The sequence below is a fragment of the Nilaparvata lugens genome, chromosome 3 (genome assembly GCF_014356525.2).
Source record: "Nilaparvata lugens isolate BPH chromosome 3, ASM1435652v1, whole genome shotgun sequence".
NCBI classification, from domain to species: domain Eukaryota; kingdom Metazoa; phylum Arthropoda; class Insecta; order Hemiptera; family Delphacidae; genus Nilaparvata; species Nilaparvata lugens.
This window is the reverse complement of record NC_052506.1, coordinates 47,381,495-47,406,179: the sequence shown is the minus strand read 5'-3', so window position 1 is coordinate 47,406,179 and position 24,685 is coordinate 47,381,495. Positions and strand designations below refer to the sequence as shown.

Below are 24,685 nucleotides of genomic sequence, written 5' to 3'. Positions count from 1 at the left end.
CTTGTGCAGGAGCAGGATATTGTTCCAAGAATTCAATAAATTGTTGGCCCCCGCTCCCCAACATTTGGTACCCCACCTCATCATGACATTCGGGTACGCCAAATCTTAATCGATGTTTTCCCTGGAAGATGGATTGGACGAAGAGGGGCAATCGAATGACCAGCGAGATCACCCCGACTTGACACCTCTGAATTACTTTCTATGAGGCCACTTAAAAAGTATTATCTACCGTAGTAACTGCAAAATATCAATGATCTACGAAATAAAATTGACGAAGCAGCACAAACTATCATTGAGGAGTCATTAATAAATTAATGCGGTGTCATCATTTTATGACAGACTGGCACACTGTCAAACGAAAGAAGGAGGGCATTTCGAGCATCTTTCAAAATGAAATGTAAATAGAAGTAAACCGATTACTAAATAAATAACCATTTTTTTCAATGTATTTAGTTATTCATACAAAAAAGTGTTGTTTCAAGATTGATTACTTTACCAATCATTTCTTTAAATACTTTAATTTCAATCAGCCGCCATTTTGGACACAAGTATCATAGAACATTTTTATTGATGCCATCTCATCTTTCTTGTTTTAAAAAGGGCTTTAAAATTATGTACCAGACAATGGGTGTTTACACTTGAAATATTTGAATTACAACCCTTAAGTCAATAGGGTTGAAATTCAGTTGTACGTCAAAAGATTGAGTGCTCGATCAAAAAATTATCCTGAAAGTTACAGTATTATATCTACAACAGTCTCCAACTAATTGGATGGTTCCCATACATATGACTCTTTATAATATTATAATAAGCTTAGCTTCAGCTCATGGTAAGCAAAATGCACGTGTTCGTGGCGCATAAGTCTGTAAGCACCATAATGGACAGTGAAATTTCATAATAATCCGTATCTATCCAAACAATCTCCATCTTTCTCGTCTATTTTTGCTCATGCATAGTTTTTGCTTTTATTTCAAACCTTTCATCTCGATTTGCTTGAACTCTATGCTTTTATTTGTAGTTTCGTGTAATAAATCTTATTATCTCACTATTTTTCGATTTTCCAAAAGTTCTAAATATTTTAGAAAATGTGTGAAACTACTCTCTACCTTTTGAATGTTGTATTTGCAGGTATGCAGGCCTGGTTCCACTTTTCAAAATAAACTGTACAATGCCAGCCGTTACTGAAATGACGGAAGCACCGTGGACGGAATTCGTCAACCCAGTCATCCTGGTCTGGTTGTTCTTCATTATTTGCTACGAAACCAAAATGCTATTAAGGCCTCCTGTAAGTATAAACATCCTATTGTTAAATATGCTTTTTCAATGTAGTTCACAGTTCAATTCATTATCTTGTTACAATATATTCGGGCAAGACAAAATCATGGAATCGGTTATTGTTATTTGGGAGTTATTAATAATCTTTTATGTATTTATTGGATAGAGCAATCGATACAATAGTCGCAATTTTGTTTGCACAGGCTATCTATTTCAATTGAGAACAATTTAATTTCAAGAATATTACTTCATTATATCAGAAAAATACTAATCATTTGATATTTCCAACCAATTTTAAATTGTATTTAGGAATCTTTGGATAATACTTTTACGATAATATATTTTCTCCTATAAAGACTTATTTCCTCACAAATTATCAGGTTATTATTTATTCAGTTATGTACCATAACGATTTACACTCAAAAGGTACAATTATTACAGATTTCAGCATAAATATTTTCTTTTGCAATTGATGAGGATAGTCCATATCAGTTATGCAGGTTATTAAATCATCAAATCAACTATTTACACTCCTAAACCATTTACAATTATTTACAATTTAAAATCATCAATATACCAAAAAAGAATTTACCGCTTGAAATTTTATCTACTAAAAATAAATGGTGTGAACAAACTCACCAGTACACGAATATAATACATGCACAACTATACAAATTACATATACAGTACTATAGCTATTTTTTATATTGCCGAATGACTAACTCTTGCTGCTTTCAATTGTAGCACTATTGCAGCTTTTATCGGTTCGCTGCTGAAATGAATGTCATTTTCACAGCATTTGCACTGTGAATTTGAAACTAACATAGCGAATAGAAGGTACAACCATGAGTTTCATCCTTCTTTGCACTGAAGATTAGCTTCGCTTAGCTTTTATCTTGAACGAGAATTGAATAATTAGATTTTAGAATCTATAGGGTTTGGGTTTTTGAAGGTCTTTGTCAAAAAAGGAGTAAAGTGCCTGCAGAAGTATATTTTCCACCAATAAAGTATTAAAAATTTGGAATAATATTCATATATCTTAGAATTTATGGTTTCCAATATTATGATTTCTTAAAGAATCTGTTGTGGTACCTGAAGAAATGGCCACACATTACTCGTCATTGGTTTTATTAATTATACACCGTCATTAACGACGATAAAGCTTCTTGTTGCTAGAAAAGTGTGAAGGAAGTTTTCCTATGAATTTTATTGCGTTGCACATTTTATTGAAATCTAATGCAATTGTTTGATGAAAGTGCAAATTTGATAACAACATCATTTCATTGTTATTGAATGAATATAATTTCATATTTCTATAGTAGCTGGATAAGTTGATACGAAACAATCAACAAGACTTTTCAACCCCCTAAAACTTTTCTCAACCAATACTCTCGATCGGTCTTGAAAATAGATTTTTATAGATAAGTTTATTCAGTTGCAGACTTCTAGAATCTGTTATATTTGTTTGCAGTAGACTACGACTATGCGCATTTAGTCTACAAGCCAATGGTTTATCGTTGGTTGCATGTGAAATACTATTCTCAGTGTTCATATTGCATTCCAATCATTTGCATTATTTGACTATTATAGTCTAGAATATTAGTCTAATGAGCTCCAAAGTAACATTGTGCAAATTATATTCAATAATATGTTATTGGTTTTCTCTCCTGAATTATTATTCCCTATTAAAGTTTTTTAGTTTGTTTTATGCTTCAATGACATAATATGTATGATCTTCATAATAATATTGTCACTTTGGAGCTCAAATTATCTTATTTTGAAGATTTTATTTGCTGAGTGAACTGAATTTGTTATTATTGCTGTACGTAACAGACAAAGCATGACGGTTCACCTGAAGAAACTTCAGTGGATGATGTTGCAGTGTTGGATATGGAAGTAACCACAAATGATAATGGCAATATCACATCGGCTGAGTCTGGGGTAATTCTAGCACAACTGAGAATTGGGTTTTGATCATCAGCTATCATGCACTATCCTGTAACTCACTCCTTCAACGCATCTCTCTCTACCTTAGCAATTGGTTTGGACTCTTCCTGTAGCTATCAACACAGTATTTGAATCGATTTGATAGTTGAACTCCTTCGTAGTAGAGTGGGACAACCTATTTTAGACTCTAGAACTAATACTCACTTTCTAGTGACAAATTTATTCTCCTCTAGCAGTTGCACCTTTTTAGGGAAAAGGCTTTAGTAGTCCAGTAAACCATTTGATTTCTCTCTGTTGGAAACATTGCTTGTCTGAGATTCAACCTAACCATACACATTTCTAATTGCGAAGCTAATCTTTAATTGAAACATTCTATCAAAAAATTGATATAGTATTGATGATAATTACAATTATTGTAATTTTAAAGTGACTATCATGCACTTTAATGATTTACAGCCCACTGTTTAACTAAAGCTTTGATCAGTCATTTATTTATCCAGTATAGATTTCAGCACACTCAATACAGTAACACTCATTCTTTAGGTTCACTTGTCTTTTTTAGAAAAAAAATGTAGGTTTGATTATCACTTTAACAGCTAGTCTCGATTAGTCACCGCATTATTGAAGTAATGTATCAGGTAACCTCACATCCTTTACATCAACTCTCACCAACCTTTACATCTGGATAATTAAATTATATCATCGACGCGTCCTTGTAATCTCCTAGCATATTATTCAAAGCTTTTCTCACACAAACGTATATTTTTCCAAGTACACAAATAACGAACCTTTGGTATAAATATTCACTTGGAATCGTATAGTTATTTATACACCATTCAATGTGAATAGGTACTGTATTTCTAATGAGTATTGTGCATATTGCTGTGTTGAATATTTATATTCTATCTCATGTATTTATGTTTAATAAAATTAACGTACCTCATAATGTTCCTTAAATGATAGAATCTTGATATTCGGCTCAAATCGATAGCATTTCGTTAGATATACTTCAATGTAGACATTACTCTCACGAGTAGCCTAATGAAAAATTTCTTGTGAAGTATAAAAAACTAGCTGAGACACTTGGAACAGCCAGCTCGTAAGGCTGGCTGTTATCAATACACATACCAATGAATCATTCTCTAGTTCGTACTATATTTCCATTCATTATTCTGTGGTGAGTGAACTATAGAGTATTAATATTCATTCAAATAGTATATTGTCATATACAATCTTTGAAAATGAGATGTATGTGAATTATACAACAACTAAATTATTATATCTTGTTCTTTTCCAATCATATGATTTTTGATAAAATAAATATATATACAAGAACCAATTCTTCACATCAATATAATTTTATTAATTTATAGTATTGCTTAATAATATTTCATGTAGGCCTACCGTAACCCCAATCTGATGATATAATTACAATTATATCATAATGGTTTTATTCTCTCAATTTCCCTTTACTTATTAAAATAAATGTGTGTTAATGAGTACTACTCATGACTACTCATGAGTTTGTTGACTTTTATACAAGTGTGGTTCGGCTTTTGTTGAATGTGTTTTGATATTGGAACTAATGTTCTGTATGGTTGGGTTGAACTCAGATATGACGAATGTGTGAGAGAAATGTGCGTCCGGCCAGCATGTGTTGACTTGTGAGTTGTTTGGTCGGTTGGTTGAGTGTGTTGTTCTGTTTGGCGGGCAAGTTGCAGGGCGACAAGTCTTCGAAAGAGGACGGCCTCACGCGTCAGCTGTCGGCGCGTCTGTCGCAGCGACGACTCCTGCGCAGCCAAGCGGACAGGTGGCGAACTGCCACTAGAAAAGTCAAAGTATGTAGCTGACTCTGACACAGTGTACAGCTCCTCTCCCTTATCACATGCCAGCAAGGCTCTCCAATAAGGCTTTGTAATTATTGTGTATCGTGAGCATTCCCCTCATTGAACATATATGAACACACCTTATTTTTATATCGTGCAGATTTCCAAAAAGGCTTTGCATATCTGGTGTATTGAACATTCTCAGTTTTTGAACATACATTGTGTTCTCCGGCTGTATAATTATTGCAAATATCTGCCATGGTTTCACGTTGTATATAGAAATCGATTTCGAACACTTTTGTTTCTCTCACCATATCTTACAATTATTATTATATATTTTTACCACTGTATTTTATTATCATTCTTCTGTAATTTCGATTTCTCTTTTTCTGAATGTTACATACGAGGTTATTTCATTAAGTAATTTCTCAAGTATTCCTGGATTCTTCAGTATTTAAAGTGTGTACAAATTTTGCCAGTATAAAATAGATTATTTATTACACTACAAATATCTATATTTACACATTTCACGTCAGTTTTACAAATGGCCACTTTTGCTTGTTTTCTACTCTTCTATATTATGCTTCGTATCGAGCACAGTATAAATACAATAATTTAGGATTCGGTTGTCCAAAAACTCTTCTACTCTGAGATGATTATTTGTTCTGAAACGTCAATTTTCTAATCAATGTAACATCAATTCTAAATATGAATCTGAATAATTATTCTGATTAAATTGTACGCAATTTAAGACCCTCAGCTTTGTAGAAGGAGTTCAAGTAGTAGTAATCGTATCTCTTCATTCATTTCTTCAATTTTTAAAATGCCACATCATTTCATATGATTTAACCTGATTCATCGACATGCTACCATTAATTAAATTCTTGTAATAGAGATTTACTTTTTTGCTGACTAGGAATTTACTTCTTACTTATTTCTCAATAATTATTGTTGGGAAGCAAGAGAATAAATTATTCTGTTTGAAACCGAAATTTCAAAAATTACGTAAAATAAATCATGATCTTTAGAAGAATAGTAGGGGATCCTGTTATATCAGAGATGACGATTTTTAGTTTTCGTTTCTCTATGCTGGTATATATTTGGCCTATATCATCCATACTATAAATTCATCTGTCTGTTGGTAACTGATAGTTTTCCATGAATGTTTTGTTGTACTGCGTATTGAATTTTACTTATAAATTTAGTAAACCTATTATTTTTCCAATATTCTATTATTTTTTGTATTACTTTAAATGTTAGAGATTCTCCGGTAGCTCTACTGAAGAATTTTCAGATACACTCCATTACGTAGCTTGGGATATTCCCAAGTAGTTACGTATTCCCTTTACGTAGCCAGTATATACCATACTTACTTAAATTAATTGTTCCAGCATAGGAGTCGTACAGTGCAAAGCCATAGTTCAATATATGTATGAATTCATTATTTTTCTGCGATCCTACGTAAAATTCCCAAAGAACGAAATAATCGAATTATCTATTATAAGCCATGTATGTACAGTGTATAACTTATAGGCATGAAGCAATATTACGAATAAAATTATCACATCCATCAAAATTGGAAGTTTTATTAATCTTTAAAACCTAATGATTATAATAAAGGTTTTGATCCCACTTCAAAAATGATAATTGTAGCCTATTTATATTTTAAAAGGAACCGTGTTTTAATTTTGACCATTCGATAATAGCTTATTTTTCATCCTCATCAAAGTTTTTGGGTTTCATTGCTTTGTAGAATTCAGCTTATTGGTGGATGACGCATGCGGCTGTTGATTTTTTGTATTATATCATGTTGCTAGTTTTATTGTGAACACTATTAATATAATATTTCTTAATTGTTTTAATTATTCTTCTACAAATTTCATTGTTTTATGTTTTCATCACTTAATTGCTTTACATGTATTACCATCAAACATACAGTCAGCACGCTCTCTAATAATTTCAATTTTTACATATGGTGACAGCATATTGTTAGAACTTTGTTACATTTTCCACATTTAATATCACTCAATATTTTCCTATTGATTTGGTGTTTGGAAATCTCTCTTTTTTCTATTGCTTCTGTTTTCTAGGAAGAATCAGCACGAATGAACGTTGCACGAACCGTAACAAATGCACCTAGTGTTACCTTTAGTGCAACCGAAGCTACGCCTGTATGTATTTTCACAGCTATCAATTTGTACACTTATTCATAGTTTTATAATTTTATTTATTCTCATCATTTAACGTTTTGAATTTCAAATATTTGTGCTCAGCGATTGAAAAAATTGCTAATACATTTAGTTTCTATAACTCAATCATCAGGGCTTCTTAATTTGTTACCCCACTCAATACAAGTTATAAAATTGAAGTGAGAATTTCTTCAACACTAAAACCCCAATTTAATTGATGAGTTTCTGATATGATTTCTCAATAAAATAGAATATTGTGTTTTGTCACTTCAACAACCACAATCTGTTTTATTAGTTTCATGTGAAAATAATTATAATATTGTAAATATATACAGAGTGTTTCAGAAGTAGTGTCGAACATTTTAGGGTATTGTTCCTGGATGATAGGAGTCTACAAATGTCGTATTTTAAGTGTCCAAAACTCAGCGGTAATCCCTATAGCTGCCATTTTGTTTTTTTCACTTAAGAATTTTTAGCTCAAGAACGAAATGATGTATTGATCTGAAATTTGGCATGAATATTTATGCTATAAAGACTCAATTTTAAAAAATAAAATGAAAACATTTCTATGTAAGTTTTCAAAATGGCGGGGATATTAAATTTTTTATTGGAAATTTCACGAAACCGTTCACTTTACAGAAAATTTACAAGAGACAAACAGTTAACAAATTTTATCAAGATTTCAAAGATACCTCATTTATTAAGATTGGTCAGAGAATAACAGAGAAATCAATTACTTTCGTACAGCATGTGGTTATCCCGCTGAGTTTTGGACACTTGAAGTACGACATTTGTAGTCTCCTACCATCCAGGAACAATACCTTAAAATGTTCGACACTACTTCTGAAACACTCTGTATATAATATTGTGGTAGACAATACAGTGTAACTTTGAGTTATGGGTTGACTAGAATTGAAACTAATAACTTTAAAATCGTTGTGGGCTTAATAATACGTTTCATGTGTATATTCAAATGGAAGTGGAATAATTTGTTTTTTGTTATTCAAGAGTAATGCTTATTGCGTAGCTCTCTAATAATATATGAAAAAGATTTAAAATGGATGTTGGCTCCAAAAAATTCATAAAACAATCTCACTTAACTTACCTGGGAATAATAATATTCATGTTGTTCTAGTTATACTGTGAAGTTGATTCAATACATAACATTTATTTAACTAATAGCATATTGAGGAAATGAAGTACGTGTTTTGTTATTTTTAGAACTGAAATTCCATGATAAAACATGGACTATTCTGTACACAGTAATGGACTACTGTGTGAAAATTCTTAATAGAGAGTTAGCTTCTTTTTAACTAGCTTTTTTGTTTAGATTGTGTGCCTGTCTTTAGATGTTGTGTTTGCTTTTAAATGTTGTGGCTGTGTTTAAATGTTGTGTTTTTGCTTAAATATTGTGTTCTGTGTTAGGCCCACCGAAAAGTAGACCCACGCTAATCTACGAAAAGCAACCCACGCCGTGGGATGTTTTGTAAATCATTGCTATAGAATTATTCATAATCAATCAGCTGAGAAGTGGATTATTCATTGCATGTATTATTATCAATATCGGGGCACCGAGCTTCACTCGTTATTTATTTATTGACTTTTGATAAACCGAACATAATAAATTCTTTAAAATGATTGGGGATGTACTAACAGGCACAGCCCAAACTGTTTTTCCCGAATTTTTATTTATACACTATAAATAGTCCAGAAAGTAGGTTATGTTCCATACACTTGAATTCAGGTCAAACATTTGAAAACAAAAAATTGTTAATTTATATTATATACAAACCAAATTGAATAACAAAATAACACTCACTAATCACTTGAAATTGTCAAATAATGATCAACTTTGAAAATTATGATATACTAGCCGTCAGGCTCGCTTCGCTCGCCATATCCGTCTAGCCAGGGGGACCCCCGACTGGATCGTCCAAGAATGAGATCAGCCTGCATTTTTCATCTGAGCATTTTTATCATATGTTAGGACGATCCAGTCGGGGGTTCAGACTAAACGTCTGGCTAAACGGATATGGCGAGCGAAGCGAGCCTTTCGGCTAGTAATATAATATTCCAAGGAATAGCTCTGATTGAAGTAGCAGTGCCCAATCAATTTTTACGCGATAAATGCATTTCAATCTTCAACTTGGTGCCAACCTAACAAAGTCAACTCAACTTAATGCCAACCTGACAAAATTAGTTATTTAGTTACCAGCTAATAACTGTTTCGAAGAGGTACTCTCTGTAGATTATAGTTCTATATTAACATATGGTATGGACATTTTTCAATTATAATTAAGAAAATAAGAAGAATATACATGTTAAAAGACGAACTTTAAAACCAACTTTTAAACCCTCTAAAACTACCCTTAGAGTTAAAATATCGCCAAAAGATTTCTTAGTGCGCCTCTAAATGGCCAACTGAACATACCTACCAAATTTGAACGTTTTTGGTCCGGTAGATTTTTAGTTCTGCCTCTGCGAGTGAGTGAGTCAGTCAGTCAGTCAGTGAGTGAGTGCCATTTCGCTTTTATATAATTATATAAATATATAGACTCTAGTTTAGGAGGATTATCATGTCATGTCAACAAATCAGATTATGTTGATCAAATCGATTAAAAATTGTCTAGCTAGATAAAATTTGTCGCTGATTGATTATGATTACACAGCTGGAAATAATTCTGTCTCTCTCCCACACAGGCACACGCATCTTCTGTTATCGAGAGACGACGAAATTATCATCTGTTTTCCAAGGTTGAATTATCCGTTTAATGTAGTTCAACGAGTTTTCCAAAGAATGAGACCTAGTGCAATCGAATCTTTATATCATAAATGTTCCAAATGATCACTATGTTCCAAATTTCGTGAAAATTTAAATATGATTAGCGTGGATCTACTTTGCGGCGGGTCTCACTCCTTTCTCAAATTACTCCTAATTTTATTAAAAACTAAAGTTTGATTCAATTCCCCTCACGTGGCTATTCGATGGCTGTTATCTGTCATTATCATCTATTGTAGTTATCAAAATAAATGGGATAAGGATTATCTAATTCAAAATAATTACAGCTCTTCTCTTCTGAGCTCATTATTATAGAATGTTCATTAATATTTAATTGATGTACTCTAAAGATTTTACAGTTGGAAAGCATTATCGGATACTGTAGCCAAATTAAGGTATCTGTGATAATATTACCTTTTTCCAACTTTTCATAGGCGTTATAATATTTTTCCAGAAGTAGTTACTTCCAGGAACTGACGAGTTTTGAAATTAATCAACTTGCAGTTGACTTGGACGATTCCAATTCTTTGTTATTAATATTAGTACCGGTACCTAACAATAAATACAAATTTCGCCGTACACAATTTATTGAGCAAAGTCGATGTTCATTTGTCTTATCTGTGGAATATAAATTCCAATTGAACAGAATTTATTGTTTGTCAGTTAGTTGAATTTCTCTTACAAGGTTTTCAATCCTAACTTCAACTGTCCAACGAATAATCTAATGAGTTTTTATTTTACTTGCACAACAGTATATTATTTACTTTTTTAATTGACTCCGGAGCGTACAGATAGTACAGTGCCTTAATACGAGTATTACTAGTGATATTGTCTGTTCCGGGAGACGATAGAGGATGTAAACAAACATGCTCATGTTGGAGCGGATCGTGGAGCAGCAAGACCGATAGCCACCTTACATATTTCTTATAAGATGATAGTAACAGATTAATGTATACTATACTGAATAATCTCAGTATGTGATTTAGTTTGAATGGAATCATTTACGAGACCAGCAATTTACAGCTGATAATTATGAGTCATCACTTTATACGCACTCAAGCGCAAATTTCATGTTATTGTTGTCTCTCCACTTGAGATATATTATTTTGTATAACAAACTATATGAAGGCACTCCTTGCACATTGAAGATGGGGTCCAGTGCAGTGCCTTGAAACGCGTCCGGGCTTAATTAAACAAGTAAGTGATCTACTGTTGTAAAATTTAGAATAATTACTCAATAGATGATTCAATATCCTTATGGTGGCTTTTCAAAGACCATTCTTACTTTAAAATATTCTAACGAATGTATTAATAAATAAACTATAAACTTGATTTACGATGAATTGAAATATATTCCTATTGCAGCTGATTCGTGGTAGGGAATCTTTGTACAAGAAGCACGGAAGAGGCAAATCCTACTTACAGGATTCACAAGGCAGCGTCATTGTCTCCGATGAACAAGAAGATATCCATAGGCTTGAGGATGTTCCTGAGGAAGGCGAAAGTAAGCTAAACACGATCAACTCCATCATTGTGTATCTGAGATGTCAACCTGATTATTTTTTCATTCAAGCTTTCATTCAGTTGATGATAATATAGTAATTTTACTCCAGTCCTAATTACTGTTCAAATAACAAATATAACATCAACGTAATATTGTGATTCACGTTAGCCAATTCAAAAAACTCGAACTTGAAATTAATTATATCGAAGATATCTTATTTGCCGTATATTTCATGTTGTTATTGAGTAAATTTCGATTGGTTAATCATATATAGTAGTCTAACCATAAAATATTTAGTAATATTAGACCATATGAAATGATTTAGGTCTATCTTCTATTCAATTATATACTTATCTCACTTTATTAGAATAATACATTTTTATCAGTGTATTTTGGAAAGATTCAAATTTTTCTTTTGATTAAATAACCTTGAATAGGCTGATTTACTTGAAATTGTGAATTGTTGTTGTAGGTGATGGAGGCCAAGGAATTCTTGAGCTGGTGCTGAATGGAATGATGGTCATAGCGCAGCTCATAACACAGTCATCCTACATTGGTACTAATATTACAATGATGGTAAGTATTTCACTCCAATTTCAGTAAATTTCCACTTTGAATCATTGTTATTAATTTATTGATCAATCATACATTACTGAGATTTCAATTTCAGGAAGTAAAGATAATACAATGAAGAAGATAAAAAAATATCTCTCGAGTCAATTTGTACTGTGAAGTTTCTTGAAACTTGAAAGTTACAGGAGAATACATTGATATATATTGCACGAATAATCTCGTGTATAAAATGTAGTATTCCCTGAAATCTGTGGTTACTATTTATTATAAGGGTTCAACCTCACTGAAAGCGGAGCGGAGCGTGGCGTGGTATTCTAGAGCGGAGCGTGGCATGGCGTGGTCAGAGCGTTCATGATACACACAGGAAGCGTTTGAGCGTCAAGAGCCTAGAAAATGGTGTTATCTAGTTTGCACGGACATTACTTTGTTAGAATAATTACTTAAAGAATTGGATATTAGCTAAGCCTGCTAGGACAGAGTGGGTTAATGAAATTAACTTAAATCGTCGACTATTTGTTGAATATCACCATCTGTTTAATGTCTTAAGAAAGCATGAGTCCTGATTTTTTGAGTAGCCTACATGTAAATGTCAACTTCAACCTTTGATTATATTTTGACGAGAGTGAAGCCTGATTTGGAAAAACAAGTCACTAATTGGAAGAATCCAATATCTGCTTAAGAAAGACTTGTAAATAAAAATTAATTACAAAGTTTAAAAGTTTGTGTTTCTAAAATGGTTCCAATTTTTCTTATATATAACTCAATATTATTTGTTACAAATGGTAATTGAGTGGAATATTTCCAATTAATTTATCAATTCAAGCCATCTAAATTCAAAATTTATAGTTTTCATTTTTATTTAGGACTAAAATGTTATAAAAATTATTGTACACCTGAAATTCTAACCTTATCTTGGACTTTGTCACCTATAAATTTGGAAGAAAAGTAGCACACTGACTACCTTATTATTTTATCTACCAATGTTATTACATAAGTGTCATTTTCATTTGAATAAATATATAACACCAAGGTAACCATATTTCATAGAAATATAAATGAAATGGATCACAATAGCCTTACTTTTGATTTAAAAGTGCAATAGATGAATATTCTCTTTTGAATAATCAAATAATACACATTACAGGGGAACTCGAGCAAACATTAAATTAATATACTAGTTTACTAGATGGTGGGAAAATGTAGTAGAACAAGTGCATTATTATGTACAAGAGTAGACCACTAGTATGTACATTATTAGGGCACTCGCACGTTGACGCTTTGACGCTCCGCTTGTAGACGCTTCAAAAAACAAACCAGCTTGTTCCAAAGTTTGACGCCATGCTCCGCTCCTCCCCGTTCCTCGTCTTCTATGCAATGGTGCTCCTCATCATCCAGTACGTGTACGGCATGAAAGTCACAGAGGTTGAAATTCCCGAGGAGATCAAAGGATTCAACATGAAGCAGATTGGATTCGAGAAGCATCCAGATTATCCTGTTACGCCATTGTTCATCAAAGTGAGTGATCATGTTTTTGTTATTATCTTTTGTTTTTGTTATAATAACTATTGTTTTGCTCCATGAGGCCTTCGCAGATCTTGTCATCGATATTACAACTTAATCAAGTGATGTCATTTCCATGATTTTCTTCTACTTCATCTATGATAATGTTTTCGACAACCACCCACTTCGATTACTAATCATTGATTTGTAATTATTATACTTTCTCTCTTATAAAATCTTTTCATTTGTATGGGCTACTTTTTTAAAATTGAAAAACAATAAAAACATGAAGTACCCTTCTTCTATTTTAAACAGGTACCCTTTTATAAAAGGACACTTCATGTTTTTGTATTGTTTTTAATAGTTTTTTCTCTTATGACTGTATCGAATAATTTACTCATCAGTGAAACGTTTCAATTGAATACATACAATACAAAACTATAAATAGAAGAAAAATCATAAATACATAATATAATTGAAAATTATTAGAAAAACATGAAAAAGCCTTCTTATTTGATTTGAGTGTAGATGAAGAAATTGATTTTATTTGTTCCCTCATTGATAGAGAATAATTTATCTTCTTTGATAAGGCTTCAAAAAACTCAATATCGACATTATTCTACAGTTCTGAAAGTTGAAAGCGTGTACAATTCTGAGATTTTTTCTATGGTTGAAGGTGTTTTGATATTAAAAATCTCCGTTGAAATCAAATAGGATTGATCAAAATATAAATTGGAAATAATTTTCTAGATCCTTCGTTGTTTGTCAATAGATTTATCCTCATTTATGTTTTTTTTTAATATTTTCAAAATTTATTAAAATGAAAATTTAGTTCTTGTGTTTTTCAATTCAATGGACTCTAAATAATATAATTTGAACAATGCAGTAATCTACTTTTAAACTATGATTTGAATATTGTAAATATCAAATATTTTGTTATTGCTGATTACTTTCAGACCATGTTCACTATGATGTTCTGGATGACGTTGCGTCAGTACAATCGCGAGAAATGGGAAGCGAGCAATGCAGCTGCTCTTGCTGATATGGCCACTCCGCTTCAGACAGGAACACGTGAGTATTCATTATGAGTATTCAGTAATACTCAATCAATTGGTATTCCAATATTCGTATCAACTTATTGATCTCATCATTTTCAAGATATAAATTCCAGAAAGTTCCTGCCCACTCTAAAACTTGTCAATCCACTTTCATTTTTATGGATTTGATTAGAAGTATATCAAAATGGAAGATTCAGAATTTAATCAATAAGAAACCATGCAGTTTCCAAAACTTTTCTTTTTTACGTGGAAAACTTAATTTTCCACGATGAATTTTGAATTTTGGTAGATTATAGGTAGGCTACCTAGTCAAGTTATTACAACTTTTTCTCACATAAGCACCATTCTTCAAACATTCATTTGTAATTTTGAAATAATTGTTCTCTTGTATAATATCATGCAATTCTATTCAATCTTTTCTTGTATATCATGTAATTCTTTTTATCATTTTTTGTATAGAAAATCCACAATATAATTGATGATCTTGATTTTCATCGTTACATAAACAATCAAATAGCTAAATACAACAATAGTGTACTTAGTAAACAGTAATTCTAGATAGTTTTTGTTTGTTGTTATGAATGATGATCAAACATGATAAATAATAGACTGTCTATCTGATTATGTTACAGCCTCTCCTACTGAAGCACAAACAAAAACGAGTCAGTTCATTCAGGATATCGGTCAGTATTTGAGAGAATTCCTGATCAAATATTGGATCTGGGTTGTCGCTATCTTCTTGTTTTTCATTGGAATAAGTGGAGAGAGGATGACAATTTTCAGAATAGTATACATGGCTTTGGCCCTCATTTTTGTTTTAACGTTCCAGGTAATATCTATATTAAAATTATTTTGAAACCGAGCATCTCTATTATGATGAATATGTGTTAGGATAGCATAACATCAGAATCGAACATTCGCCACTATACTATCAGTCAACAGAATTTTATTCCTGTCTTATGTAATCCTCAACCCTCTATTAAAAAAATCAAATCTGAACCATGATCTCCCATTTCATTGAAATATTAAATCTTTATTGAAGATTAAAGATTATTAATCTTTATTATATATAATAAAGATAAAATCTTTATTATATTCTATAAGGAAAAATATATCTTTATTATATTTAAAGGGAAAAAAGATTTTTATATTTCTTTATATTTATAATATATTTATAAGACCTTTTCTCAGCCTTTCTTGAAATACGCTCAATCTTTTTTTAAATTTTTCTTCATTCTCATATAAGATTTCTTTTCCAGCTATCGTGGATGTTGTGGAGAAAAATAATGTACGGTTTCTGGTTAACTGTGATAATATATTCTATGCTTATCTTAGTTCTTACGTATACATATCAGTTCGATTACTTCCCTGAATACTGGGACAACTATCTTCACGTCAATAAAAAGTTGTAAGTATATCTACATTCTATTCGAGTACATTCCAGACAAAATATTCATGACAAGTTTTTGAGTTTGAATAAATAATTACCGAAAATTAATGTACCTACTAATTCATTATCTACTAATTTACATAATTTTGGAATCCGATTTCATCACCCGAAATTTTTTCTATTTTGATAAGAATTGACAAAATTTACTTTCCACTAAATCATATTCATTAACTATCTCTCTGTGATAAAACCAATTTTATTTAAGCTCATATACCATTCCATCAGATTGTTAGCTATTTATTAACAATTGAGTATATTCAATTAACAACGCAAATTTTCTCTTTGCAACCTTTCATACACTTAGTAGTATAGCACAATGAAAGAAAACTTCGTTGATCATTATTTGAAATTTTCCGTGAATGATTGATCACAGATATCATCCAATGTAATCAAGACATTTCATAAGTGGTTTTTGTTTCACAGGCAACTTGATATCGGGTTGCAAAAGTTTGAAACTACAGAACTTTTTATACGACTACTTACGCCGACGTTTTTTGTTATCATCACTGTGATTCAGCTTTACTATTTCCATAAGGACTTCTTAGCCATATCTGATATCAAGAGCAGGTGAGTAGAGTTTTCGTTATATTTAATTGATTCTATGTATTTTTTCTCAGGAGAAAATCATGAACTGATAATGAATTGAGCCTCTCTATTGTAATCAACAGAAGATTCTTATTTTTATTTACTTCATGTGAGTTGTAAAGCGAGCGTTACACGCTTGTATTAAATTGAATTGACTCTATTCATAATTGAAAAATGTACAGTTTTCAATGTTAATATCATTCACAGCACAAAATGAGTATTACTTAAGATACAAATCATGAAAATTTGTACAAAAAGTAATGGAAGTAAGAAGATATTGAGCAAAAGAAACAACTAACAAACGCCTCTATGGATTTATTTTTGGGGCGTGAAATCTAGGAGCAATAAATATAATACTTGGTTAGAGAAATACCTACAGCGGCAATGAAAATAGGAGCATCTAAATTTCTTGAAAAAAATTTATTCATTAAAGCCTGTTGAAAATTTCGAATTAAAAAATATATATTTGTCAGCGGATATCAGTAGGAATTTTATTGAATAAACTTATACATGAAACAGTGACTGATAACTTCATCTTATTATAAACATCTCTGTCAACCTTTAAGCTCTGAGAGTTGTACTTATATAGAATTGTAATTCGAAAAATAAGAAGTGCAGGCCTATGCACTTCATGTACTGTATCTGAATTGCGTTATTTTTGTTTTTCAGAGGAAGCAGTTCTATAGTGAGATCGTCTGTGACTAACCGGTCCAAAAGAAGGCGAGAATCGAAAGGTGATGAGCCGATGAGTGATGAAGCCGTTCCAGAAATACAATCTGATCCAGAAAAACCACCGGTTGAAAGCGATAAAGGAGAAGGAAAACCAAAAAAGCTGTTTTCCACACTCGGTAATAACAGAACATTTCAAGCCACAAAGTTTTTTAAAATTGTATTGTATTTTGCGTAAAATTGTCTTAAAATTATTCAAACCAGAATGTAATCTCTTTCGTAATTTCCTATTGATAATTTCTATATCTCTGATTTAAAAAAATATTATTATGATACAATATTTTTATTGTTTACAATTGACTATGTTTTCTAAGTAGATGGTTGATCAATATCTCCTGTACGTTCTGCTCACATCACTGTTCTCATTCAAAAATCTCAATTTTCATGATTGAATGAAAAGTTCAATCTCCAAGTTTCAATGATTAAAATCATTATCGATCTTTAAGTTGTCGAAATGGTGGTATTCATGCATATGGATAAAGGTGAGACTTGTATGCTATTATTGGTTCTAGTATGTCTTTATTGAAACAACACTTTTTATCAGCTTGAGACTTGTGGAAAACAATAAAACATGCCTCATTTTTTACTAGCTGATTTATTTGTGATTTTACAATTTGAAATTAGTAATTCTGATTACATATAAATAATTACTCATAGGTAACCTTTTATTTTGCAGGACTGAAGAAGGTTATAGTCGATATGTGGCACAACATTGAGAATGTAATAGAGTTTGGATGGCTGTTCCTGGAGCTTCATATGTTGAGCATTATTATGATCATCATCTTCGTGCTGGCAATTTATGATGTAACTATTAAATTTCTGTTATTCGAATTTCTTATTCACATGATTCCTCAAATTTGCTTAGAACTAAAAATTTGAAAAAAATATATACATTTACTGATGGAAATTGCTGAGATATTGCATTTATTCAAATGAATTGATAATTGTTAATGATTTACAGCATTTAATTTGGATTTTCGTTTAATAATAATGATATATATTTCGTGATCTTTTCCCTTATTATATTTTTATCAGGAACCAGTTGCTTATGCCTCTTCAGAATGTATAAAAATTGCAGTAAAAATTGAGTATTATTTTTACATAATACTGTCTCAGGTTAAAATTACTGAAGATCGTTGTTTTCAATAATATTTTTGACAAATTGCTATCAAAAGTCGTAAGAATAACAGTATTGGGTATTATTCTCCACATTATTTTACAGTAATTTGTTCTTGTATAAAAGTGACAATAGTAAGTACATTTTTTTATTTGAGTCACAATACTTCATAATCATATTATTCCTCCGATTCGATAACAGATTCTATAAGATTCACACAATATTAGCATGCATAATAGATGCATTGCAGCGAAATAATTGTTCTGATTTCCAATTCAATGCTTCTCGATTTATCACAACTGATTTGTAAATAAAAATCTGACTATACTTTTTTATTTGATAAATAAAATATAAATAATTGTTTATATTGGTTAAAAGGATGAACAGTACTAAAATGCGTACTATGTATTGTTTGAGTTATAATAAATAAATCAATTCAAATACATAGCTAAGGTGAACGTGATATTTTTGAGCTCAAAATTGAGGTGGTTTTATTCTTTATTTTGTGAATTTAAAGTTTGTTTCATGTTTTTACGACATTTTTACTATTAATGTTTCCAAATTTAAATTTGTTTGTTTTATTCTAATCTATATTCTCAGATTGTGATTTGTTGTAGAAAATTGAAATACAGGGTGGGGCAGAGCCGACTGACGAGTTTGAAAGGGTTATAAATAATGAACGGAGAAACTTGGAAAAAAATGGTTTGGTTTATTGAATTCAGCTCGAAAAATAGTTTTAGTGTTAGTTTTTGAAAATTATATCGGTTAAATGGCGGCCATGAGCAGCTATACACTGATGTAGCCTATTTTTGAAATTTTCAAACGCATTTTGGCATATTGCCACTGGTAAGGCCTGAATCTCCTCCCTGATTTTCTCCTTAAGCTCTTCCAAAGTGTGTGGGCGATGTTTGAAAACCTTTTCTTTGAGGTAGCCCCACAGGAAAAGTCACAGAGACTCAAATCGGGTGAGCGTGCCGGCCACTTCACGTCCCCCCTCAGAGAGATATGTCGCCCTGGGAACATTTCTCTCAACAAATCCATTGAAATGCGTGCTGTATGGGCTGTAGCCCCATCCTGCTGAAACCATATTTCCCCCAAGTCTTGTTCCTCAGCAAGTTCTTCCAATTTGGGTTGCAGAAACGTTTGTAACATTGTGACATAACGCTCGGAGGCGACAGTGACGGTGATGTTGTCATCTTCGAAGAAGTATGGCCCTATCACTCCAAATTGAGAAACGGCACACCAAACTGTCACTTTTGGTGAATTAAGTGGTCTTTCATGAAGTTGTCGAGGGTTATTTGCTGCCCAGTACCGGAAGTTTTGTTTGTTGACAGCTCCACACAGATGAAAATGAGCCTCGTCACTGCAGAAAAGAGTCGCCATTGCCGGGATGCGTTGAAGCATTTCCTTGCAACAATTTTTACGGTTCAAAAAATCGGCGGCATTTAATTTTTGCACAATCATGATTTTATATGGATGAAAAAACAAATGTTCATGAAGAATCCTCCTAATTGAACGGCTGGACATCCCCAAAGCTATTGCATGCCTGCGTGCAGAACGCCTCGGTGATTGCTCGACTGCTGCTCTCACAATTTCAATATTTTCGGGAGTTCTCACTGTTCTTGGTGCGCCATGTCTTCTTTCTTGTCGTGTACTACCAGTTTTCTCGAGTTGACGAACCCACGCTCTGATAGAGTTCACAGATGGGACGGGTTTGTGGACAGGAATGTTAAAATGTCGTCGAAACGCCCGTTGAACTGCGATAATCGAATGTTGATTTTCGTAAAAAGCGCGAACAACATAACCGCGATGCTCTCCCGTCCAATTCATGATGCACACTAAAAACTATTCTCCCGGGACTGTACAATGACGCCCACCGAGCCTGCCTACTCCCACCACAGGCTGAGCAGTGCCCCCTCCAAACTCGTCAGTCGGCTCTGCCCCACCTTTAGATATAACCTATGTAGAATATTTGCACAATATTTGAAACTAAATTGGGAAATTGAAAAAGTTTTGGGCAATAGCCTGTTTTTTTTCTTTTCCGATTATTGTATTGTTTGTGCTAACCTAATAAATAAATAAATTTACTCTTTGTATTTGAGTTCTCAAGTCTAAATTACTCTCATTTGTACATTGTTTTCAGGTATGCGCTTTGCATTTCATCCTGATAATTTTGGCAGTGGTCGCTCTAGCATTCGGCACCAACATCAGGACAGTGTTCGCTCACATCGCCTCTGTGGTGGAATAATACTGAATAATAGCAATCAGAAATGAATTCCTGAAATATTTATTTTCAGACTGCGTTTCAACTATTGTAATCCCCACATGGAATAATGAACATTTTTCTCTATTCACGTTATATTTATTTATTAATTTATTCAATTATTCAACTTCCAACGGTAGAACACCAATCTTAAAAGAAAAATAACAGTAGAAAAACAGATAAAAGCAAAAAATATTAAAAATATACAATATTTGAATATAAAATAATATAATAAAAAAATACAAAATCAAAATACATGAAAAACGTAAAAAAATATGAAAAAAATATTGTGTAATCCGAAGTTGGTAATCCGAAAGTATTAAGTAGTTATACAGTAGATAAGCAGTAATACAATTCAAGTCTGATCATTTATAGCTGGTATATGAAGTAGGCTATTGTTAGTGTTCGGGAGTTTTTGTTTAATTTTTAGCATAAAAAATGAAAATTTTAAATTGAAAATACTCATGGTTTAATTGTGTTTACTTAGCTGTTCTCAAGTTTCTTGTACATTTGAAAAATGTTTTTAGAATGAAAGTCGATTTGGCGATCTCTATGGTGTACTGTTGTACATAGTATAGTACTTGATACAGATTGATTTTATATCAGAGGTAGAGTAAAATTCTTTCACTCTCATGAACGTTGATTTTCCTCAATATTTATTTATCAAGTGGCATCTGGTAATTTTAATCCATAATGAGGAAGTCGATTGGAAGTTTAAACTGGTCTATTGGATATTTATAGTTTTAGAATAAGACTACAATTTTGTTTACATAATTGTAATTCAAATATTCAATCTACCTGTGATTTCAGCTCATATCCAACACAACAGACAATAAAACGGCTTCTGATACGCTTAACTATGCCAAATGGTTGGGTTTTGGGAAAACAACGAATGAAACGACACTAATCGATATCCTGGATGGCTACATTGGTCAGTAAAAATCTTATCCTTTGATCTCTGTAAATATCATAATTTTCTATTGTTTCAAAAGTAGAAATGAATTTTATAAACTATGCAAAACTACTCTTTAAATATCATACTGGAAATTTTAGAAGTTCTAGACTCAGAAGAGCATTGAGGATCATTCCAAAATGAAATAGATTTTTCAGTTACATTTTTCAAAAAATACACCATTCAATTGTTCTTAAGATCAATACAAAGATGAAGAACTAAATCTAGTCCTTGAAAGGACCAGATTAGGTTTTAGGCCATTGAATATTGTGTAATAATTCTTCATTGTTTGTTCTAAAATAAAATATTATTGATACTCGATTCTAAGTCAAGTTTCATTGAACGTTAGTTTCAAAGTTTTCCATTTCATTAATAACAATATTCGTTTCATTTTTTCCAGTTATAATTCTTGTGGTCACCCTGCATACTGTTGTAACAACACGCCAAAAATACAAGAGGCATCTGAAAGGCAGGTCTCTTGGTCGCCCTACAACAATGTTCAGTCGAATCACCTACAAAGATATTGACAAAGATTTGGTTCATTGTGTCAAGTACCTGATCAATTACGGATTCTATAGATTCGGTGTTGAGGTAAGTAGTTGGCTAATGCATTCAATAGCAACCGCCAATCTATTTTTCCTGTGTGTATTATTCTCTGATAATGAACTGTTGTGCATTATTAGAACAATATGTTATGAATAATATTATTTCCTTTCAATACTTATTGATTGTAGGCAAAACTCAATAGAACAATAATTAATTGTTCCAAATTCATAAATTTATGAACGATCATTAATTGAACTTAGGCCTATACTTTTAAAAATTTCCCAATAATAGCTGCTCTTTTATTCATTACCCTATATCGGATAGCATGCACTTTCTATTATAATAAATACACATTTTGAAACAGATTATTAAACATTTATATAGTTATTCAAGTTGGTGAAGTTATTCTCGTATTACTCATTTAATCACAAGAACAATACTTACTATTATGTTGAATTTTTTCATTGTGCATTGTACTATCATGTTTAGATACTGATGGTACCAAATCATAATCCATTTCAACTTTAAACTTATTGCCAGTCAAAACTTCTATCAATGTTTTTCATATGCTCTCTAACAATGATTCGAGTCATTCATTAGAATCATATTAATGTAGTATGATATTTGTTTCAGATCTGCCTGATGGCAATGGTTATTCTAATAAGCTTGAGGATGGACATAGTCGCAGTGATGTATGCTTTCTGGCTGTGCATCTTGATTCGTCCAAATCGATTGTTCCTCTACCGAGTGTGGGGTCTATTCCGAGTGTTCATATCTCTCACAGTTCCTCTACAATATTTGATTGTTATTGGTCTTCCACCGGGACTCTGCTTTGGTAAGAGTTTTTGTCATCAACTCTAGTGCTATTTTCACTATACTGTTCATGAACAGGCATTTTCTGAAATTATAAATCCATCAAACCAACTGATTTTCTCTGTAATCGTCTCTGCAGCTATTTTTTCAAACTAATGCTGAATATCCGTAGGGGGAGTATGTGTTTTTTTTTTATATATATTAGTACCTCAGTATCAAAGTAATTCTAAGTAATGCTATGAGAAATTTGTGCAGATTCCAAAACAGTTGGTTCCTTAAATTAATCAATGTAAACTTAATGAATTTATTTATTATTGCTTGCAGAATTCAATTGGAGCTCAAATGAATTGTGGCAGAGAGCGCAGGAATGGCTCTATTTGCCAGATCCCAACAATCCTCCCTCTGCAAAGAAAATCATATGTAAGTTCTTGTCAAAAAATTTCCCACATGTGTTTCTATTTGGATAGATAAAAATTATTACCACTGCTACATGTTTGTTTTGAGGATAACATTTATTTTATTCTCATCATAAAAATGTATTTTAACTCTGCTTAAAGTGATATGGTATTTTCAACTTATCAAGTCAATTCTGCCTCATCTTATTCAAACGATAAAGAATCCATCGGAAATCAACGCTATTGATTAGATTGATTATTACAATAAATTTATAGTATTTTCTTCAGTACAGGAATACATCCAAGTATTTTTTCCCAAGTAACTTAATTTTTCAGAAATATCTGGAAGTTTCAGCTTTGGCTGCATATTCTGAATCGCTAAATTATCATTTTATTAAAATAATTAATACTGTAGCATGAATTGAAAGATGGACAGTTTTGGGCATGCGCCTTTTGTATCTTATCCAATCATTGATTGATATGATTCGTCTCAATTTTTTCACCTTGAAATTGTTCTAAGTATTAATTATGTTGTATTGAACAGGTGACTTCATAGTTCTATTCGTGGTGTGTCGTCAAGCGGTGATGTTCAGCATAGAGAAGCAGCATGAGGCCGATCGCTTCGACTATGCCGGGGGAACAAATCGTAGCATCATTGATGAAATCGATAGGCCCGATTTTGTCATACCTGTTCCTGACTTCATAACGTATACCAAGTCAGTAACGCCATCCAATTTGATCTACATCCATAATTTAGATGTTGATAGCCAATAATACCAAAAATTAATTCCGAATTTATTGAAATTCTAAATCCCATGCTCCAGACGATTTTTCCATAAATTTATCATAATATTTTATCCACTGCAGTTTAGCTCAATTCACACTACTACAGTAGTTTCAGTTTAGTAGTAATAGTAGGCATTATAATAGTTTTTCACTACAGAAGATAAATTCTCTAGATATTTCATGATTATTTATTTTATTCACTTGTTTTAGTTCTATCTATAGTTTCATAACGTATTTTGCTATTCATCTCCATTGACAAACGAACTTTCTATCTGATAGAAACGACTTCTGGGTTTGTCAGACCATTTATTTTGTTCAGACTCCTTGAAATGAATAATGCATTTAGTCAGTGAATGCTAATACTTATTTGAATATTAAATCAACACTTTTGGTTGAAA

At 32.0% G+C, this 24,685-nt stretch overlaps 1 protein-coding gene across 1 annotated transcript in view; it reads left to right on the top strand.

The window, feature by feature from the left end:
* The window catches only part of LOC111050150 (piezo-type mechanosensitive ion channel component), a 153,067-nt gene that overhangs the window by 59,043 nt on the left and 69,339 nt on the right, over positions 1-24,685 (top strand). The window contains exons 7-24 of the mRNA XM_039422810.1: positions 1,129-1,285; positions 4,938-5,060; positions 7,139-7,219; positions 11,382-11,520; positions 11,993-12,096; positions 13,390-13,608; positions 14,550-14,664; positions 15,284-15,480; positions 15,911-16,059; positions 16,525-16,668; positions 17,356-17,534; positions 18,092-18,219; positions 20,676-20,771; positions 21,606-21,726; positions 22,148-22,338; positions 22,927-23,128; positions 23,431-23,526; positions 24,046-24,217. Coding sequence (XP_039278744.1) covers positions 1,129-1,285; positions 4,938-5,060; positions 7,139-7,219; positions 11,382-11,520; positions 11,993-12,096; positions 13,390-13,608; positions 14,550-14,664; positions 15,284-15,480; positions 15,911-16,059; positions 16,525-16,668; positions 17,356-17,534; positions 18,092-18,219; positions 20,676-20,771; positions 21,606-21,726; positions 22,148-22,338; positions 22,927-23,128; positions 23,431-23,526; positions 24,046-24,217 — 2,613 coding nt within the window. The remainder of the gene's footprint in view (positions 1-1,128; positions 1,286-4,937; positions 5,061-7,138; positions 7,220-11,381; positions 11,521-11,992; positions 12,097-13,389; positions 13,609-14,549; positions 14,665-15,283; positions 15,481-15,910; positions 16,060-16,524; positions 16,669-17,355; positions 17,535-18,091; positions 18,220-20,675; positions 20,772-21,605; positions 21,727-22,147; positions 22,339-22,926; positions 23,129-23,430; positions 23,527-24,045; positions 24,218-24,685) is intronic.